The sequence below is a fragment of the Microtus pennsylvanicus genome, chromosome 2 (assembly GCF_037038515.1).
Source record: "Microtus pennsylvanicus isolate mMicPen1 chromosome 2, mMicPen1.hap1, whole genome shotgun sequence".
Lineage (NCBI taxonomy): Eukaryota > Metazoa > Chordata > Mammalia > Rodentia > Cricetidae > Microtus > Microtus pennsylvanicus.
In genome coordinates this window covers 109102772-109108771 of record NC_134580.1, presented here as the reverse complement: position 1 = coordinate 109108771, position 6000 = coordinate 109102772, and the positions used below count along the sequence as shown (strand labels likewise).

The 6000-nt window shown below is 48.8% G+C and overlaps 1 protein-coding gene across 7 annotated transcripts in view; it reads left to right on the top strand.

Moving 5' to 3' along the window:
• Nucleotides 1-2199: 2199 nt before the first annotated feature.
• Dnaaf9 (dynein axonemal assembly factor 9) overlaps nucleotides 2200-6000 on the top strand; it is a 133866-nt gene continuing 130065 nt past the window's right edge. For 6 of the 7 annotated variants that reach the window (XM_075962196.1, XM_075962194.1, XM_075962198.1 and 3 more), the window contains exon 1: nucleotides 2200-2368. In XM_075962196.1, coding sequence (XP_075818311.1) covers nucleotides 2286-2368 — 83 coding nt within the window. In that variant the 5' untranslated portion in view covers nucleotides 2200-2285. The remainder of the gene's footprint in view (nucleotides 2369-6000) is intronic. The other variant, XM_075962199.1, reaches the window with a different exon arrangement.

Genomic DNA, 6000 nt, shown 5'->3' with positions numbered 1-6000 from the left:
TTTTGGATTTTTGTTTCTTTTGAGACAGGATCTCTCTGCATAGCCCTGTCTGTCTTGGAAAACTACGTAGACCAGGCTGGTCTTGAACTCATAGATCTGCCGCCCCTGCCTCCAGAGTGCTGGGATTAAAAGTATGTGCTACCATGCCTGGTGACAATTTTAGCTTTGGGGTTAGCAGAAATTAGTAGGCCACTAAGTCAATAGATTCCAAAGCTTTTGACCTTTTAGTCACAGTATGTTAATTCTGACACAAACTGGGCAAGAAATGGCCGTCCCAGGGGCCAAAGGCAGCCCAAGATAAGGTAATTAGCATCTGGACCAGCAACATCCCAACCTTTCCCATGACTGCAGTTTTCAATCAGTCTTGCAGAGATTCTTGCAGGAATTCTTGTTCACACTATGTCTCTCCAACAGCACATGAAAAGATGACTAACCAACCACTACCTCATATCCAGCAAGATGACTACAATCCAAAAGATATTAAATGTCCGGAAACATGTGGAAGAATTGGAACCCTCATACCTTGGTAATATGGATATAAACGATGCAGCTTTTTTTGATAAATTTAGAACTGCCTCAAATAAATACACATAGTTTCTGTATGATACACTTCAAGGAGTATTCTACATATACAAGAGAATTAAAAACATGTCTACACAAAATCTTGTCAACATCTCTTCATACTGACTTCACGCCAAGGCAGAGAAAACGTGGCAACAACCCACTGTTCAATTACCTGATAAACGATTAAGCAAGATGTGATATATGCACACCACGCCATTGGCCAAACGTCAATGGCACACAGTTTTGGTCTGTGCTACAAACTGTATCAGCCTTCCAGCTGGGCGTGAAGATGTAGACCCGTAATATATTCAGAAGGCTGAAGCGAGAGGATCAGGGGTTCGAGACCAGCCTAGGCTACAGAAAAACCTATCAAAGGGGAGAGGGGGAGTTAAATATCACATTTGCTTGCAAATGAAAGCTGCATTCTCAAAGCAGACTCCGAACAAAGCCAGAGACATAGATAGCGATTGGGTCTGTAGAGGCCTGTGGTGTTTCAATAAATTGACCGTTTAGCAATTTACAGACTAATGGCTGTTAACAACTGTGGTCTCCGAACAAAGCAGCTGAAAACCGCTCTTTCTTTCCAAAGCCCAGTCATTGAGCTGCTGATTGGGCTACTGTCAAAGATTATTTGGCTTTCAGAAGCTGTTCATAACTGGCTGGTTTGGAAGCCCCTGAAGAGAGGCTGTCTCTGATTGGCTCGTTTTCACAGACTGTGTTGGTTACCTCTAAACAATGGTTACACGTTCACGGCTTGGGTCCGGAGGCAAATTTTTATTTTCCTTTCATGAATATAAAAAGAAACACTTTTATTTCCCTCTTCTTTTGCTCTTCTTTCCGTTAAACCTGCAGGAGACACCTTAGAGATTGTTAAAATCTTTATGAGCGGAAGGAGGGTTTTTTCAGCCAGCACTGTTTATAACTGATTCAGACGCCCGTTATTGTGGCAGGAAAAAGTCCCGGGTTGTTAAAATTTGCTATGACAAGATGAATTTAGGACACATAGGGCATCTTGACAAGGTCAATATGTGGTGCTGGACATAATCATTAAATAGGCCTTGTAAATAAAGGACGTGGGCAACCCTCCACTTTATGCAGGAAGGGACGGGCTCTGTGAGATTTTTCTGGCCCACCGACCACAGCTGGAAACAATTCTAACACGGATCTGAACTGCAAGGGGAGGGGTCTCCTGGGATACCGAGAGCCCTCTGATGCCGGTGCCCTGAACAGGACGCATCACTAAGGGGCCGAATATTTCAAGGGTGGGTGTGCAACTGTTGAGAAGCAGGCAACTGCAGACAGGTATCTAACTGTCCAAGAGACCCAGGGATGAAATGCCAGGTACAGACCTGAAGTACCCCAGCACCGCCAGGGCGAGAGGGGGGCGGAGCTGACTCGAGTCCCCTCCCCGGGCGCGTCCGCGAGTATGGCTGCGGTCCCCCCACCGAATCCTCGCGACGCTGCAAGACCTTAGGGCCTGATGATGTGTTGTCCTGGAACCGGGGCGCCCCGAATCAGTCCGGACCAGAAGCGGCACTGTCAAACGCTCGACCCCGAGCTCTCTGACGCCCCCGCTGCGCGCGCTCCCGCCCCGCCCCCACGTGCCCGCGCGCGCCTGCCCCGCCCCCTCGGCGCGCCCTCGCTCCGCCCTGCCGCTGGCCCGCTGCGGTGCCGGCCCCAGCGACCCTCCGCGGCCCCGTGGTCCTCCACCTCCAGCCTCCATGGACTCGTTCGCCACACAGCAGCCGGGGCTGCCCCGCGCGCGCTTCGCTGGCACCTCTGGCCGTGGGGCGGCCTCCGTCAGGTACGCCGGGGTCGAGGCCGCCAAAGGGTGGCCCGGGATGCGCGGTGGGGCGGCTACGCCTCGGGCGGCAGGGCGTGGTCTGATATGGCTTCCTTGCCGAGGATTGTTTGAAACGGCTCCCCGAAGAACGTTTGCCTGGGGACGCCGTCCTTCCGGGTGGACAGTGCTGTGGGTGAAGCTCGACAACCCACCGCGGTTCCCGGGACGACCCTATTGTGACATCCCCTTCCCACGGACTGGTTTCCACACAGACAACCCACCGCTAGAGGCCCTGTCTTCACGCGAGTGGCTCCCCCAGAAGCCGCACGAACCCCTGCTCTTCTAGGTGTCCAGAGCCTTAGCCCCAGACCGTAGCTCGGTTTAGTGTTCCTGGACCCCTACGTGCACATCGGCAGCGCCTCCCCTCACCTATCCCTGACCAGTGCATCCAGCCCTCCCTCCCCCCCGCCCGTTGCCAGGATGTGAAGGTCATTGGGGGCGTAAGGGGGGGACCTGGATGGATAGGGAGAGAGGGCCCGGGACCCCCAAAAGAGCTGACAGCAGGTCCCTGTTAGAATCCAGGAGTGCCCCACGAGTGTCGGTGCACGGGGAGGGGAATAGATAATTAGGGAGGGCCGTCCTACCCTTTTCTGTAAGGAAGGTCTGTTTCCGTTTTGTGCTCTCTGTTTTTGGGGCTGACCTTGATAGTCTGGGCATTGTTTGTGACCAAGCTGGTTGGAGTGATGTAGATGTTGCAGAAGGATCCTATAAAAAAGGGAAGGGAAAGTCTCTGAGGTTTGAGCACTGCTAACCTGTCATTAAACCAGAAGAGGCTTTTTTTTGTTTGCTTACTTGCAGCCATTTGGCAAAGCAAATATGTTATTGTTCCTTTGAAAGGGGGCTGTCAACTAATACGTTAGAATGGCTTTTCCTGTATTCTGATTTTTGTTTTTTGTTGTTGTTGTTGTTGTTTTTTTAAATTGAGGCAGGCCCTAACTCTGTAGACCAGGCTGGCTTTGAACGCAAAGAGACTCACCCGCCTCTGCTTCCTGAATGCTGGCATCAAAGGCTGTTCCACCATGCCTGGACTGCTTTTTCTATGCTCTTGTTTGGATATTTATGTGTGTATGTGTGGATGTATGAGCCTCCAGTGTTGAGGGGCAAATTCCAGGACATTGCATGTGTTCGCAAGTACTGTATCACATTCAGCCTTGTTTTCTGTAGAGTTTTGTTGGGTTTTATTTTTATTTATTTTTACCTAGGGGGTGTTGTTTGTTTTAATTGGATCAAATCTGTGAAGAGTCAAAAACTATTTTTATTTATTTTTGAGACAGAGTCTTGAATTCAGACCCACCTGCTTCTCGGTGCTGGGATGATGGACATGAGCCACCTTGCCCGGCTTCTTTCTGGATTTTTAAATTAAATGTATTTAATTATTCCGTGTCTGTCTGCCTGCCCGTGTGCACGCCACAGTGAGAGTATGAAAGTTAGAGGACTCCTTGCCTGGAGTCTTCCCTCCTCTCTCTCCTTTGCGGGTCACCAGGATTGGACTCGGTCAGGCTTGGCAGCAAGCGCCTTTACCCAAGGAGCCATTCTGCCAGCCCCCAAACTAATTCTCCTCTTTCATTTCCCAGGATTCCTTCACAAGTACTGGCAGTGTGTTTACTGGATGACTAAGAGGTGGAAAAAGAGCGAAGTGATTAGATAGTAATGAAACAATGTGTTTAGGAGTCCTGCTCTGCCTCCACTCTGACAGTGTGCCTTCCTCTGCCCCTCAGGAAGTCTTTCTGCGCTTTACAGTGTGTAGTGGTTAGCCGCTTGTGGAAACGGCCTCCAGTCTCTCTCAGTGCTTCTGCCCGAGAGTACCACTGTTTGAATGTATTTGAACGTTGTACGGATATTGAACAGGATGCTTCAGAACTCGGAGCAGCCACCCGACAACTCTAGGCTTTCTGCAGGGGTGGGTGCCCGTCTGCGAGTGTCCACGCGCCACACTTGTTTGGTGCGGTGCTGGAGATGAAACTTGGGGTCTTGTGCGTGGCAGCAGAGTGCTCTCCCTCTGAACTGTATCCCCATGACAAGCTCAGTAATCTTTACTTGAATTTTAAAAATAGTTGCACTTTAAAATACTTCGGTTTGGAATCAAGTGTGAATGTACCGTGTTTGTATATGGGAATGTGCAGATAAGTGCAGTTTCCCAGTGAGTCCAGAAAGGCACTGGATCCCCTGGATCTGGAGTTACAGGCAGTTGTAAGATGTGTGACATGGGTGCTGAGACCTGATCTCAGCCCCTCTACAAGAGCAGTAGATGCTCTTAGCTGCTGGGCCACCTCTCCAGCTTCACACTTTTATTTGCTTAACATAGTTCTGTGTCTGTGTCACAGAACAGCTGTGGTGGCCGGACAACTTTGGGGAGTTGAATCTCTCCACCGAGCTGGTCTCGATCCAGTTTGTGTTAGCATTCTTGGTGGCAAACACCTTTACCCACCGAGTTCTTTTGCTGGCCTTTCATTTGAATATTTTGAGACTTGAGGGTGGAAAAGGAACTTTACCATAAAAACCTATTTCCAGAATAAATGCGACCTACCTGCTTGCTTCTTATTTCTCTCTTTTTTTTTTTCTGAGACAGGGTCTTCACTATATAGCCCTGGCTGGCTTGGAACTTGCTGTGTTGACTGAGCTAGCCTTGCACTTGTGGTAATTTCCCTGCCTGTCTCCACAGAGTGCTGGGATTAGAAGAGTATGTACCACACCTGGCCTATTTACTTTCTTTTTAATTTTTTTTTTTCGAGACAGGGTTTCTCTGTGGTTTTGGAGCCTGGCCTGGAACTAGCTATTGTAGACCAGGCTGGTCTCGAACTCACAGAGATCCGCCTGCCTCTGCCTCCCAAGTGCTGGGATTAAAGGCATGCACCACCACCGCCCGGCTCTTTTTAATTTTTTTATTATTTATTAGTAGTGGCTTTGTGGGGGGCAGGCACGTTGGTCCCATGGCACATGTATGGAGGTCAAGAGGGTGATTTCTTCTCCGTGCACAGTGGATCTGGAGATTGAACTCAAGTCCTCAGACCTGCACAGGAAGCACTTTTACTTACAGAGTCTTCTCTGATTCCTTAGTTTCTTTTTTTCTCTTTTTCTTAGTTTCCCTTTGGTTTTTTAAGACAGATTCTCAATAAATAACCTTGGATGGCCTGGAACTCACTATGTAGACAAGGCTGCCTCTACCTCCCCAGTGCTGGGAGCTCTTTACTGTCTTGAAGATAGTATTTTTATGTTAAGATCTATACAGAGCTGAGAGTGTCCAGTGCCTCTTCTGACTTCTTCAGGCACTGGCACACGGGCAGCATACACAGACGAACATACAGACATCTGTACATATTTTTAAATGAAGACATATATGTTGGATGACTTTATTAGTCATGTCTAAACCCTGAATTTTGCATAAAATGGTTTGACTAAAACTTGACTTTAGATGGTGCATGGTTTAACAGCAAAGGAATTTTAGTAAAAGGTCCCCTCATTTCTCCACCTCCCTGTAGTTGAACATGCCTTTCTTACTATTCAGGTCTTACTTTATTTTCCCCAGTGGTTTTGAATTAAGTCTCATTCTGCAGCTCAGGCTGGCTTTGAACTTGGTTGATCCTCCTGCCCCA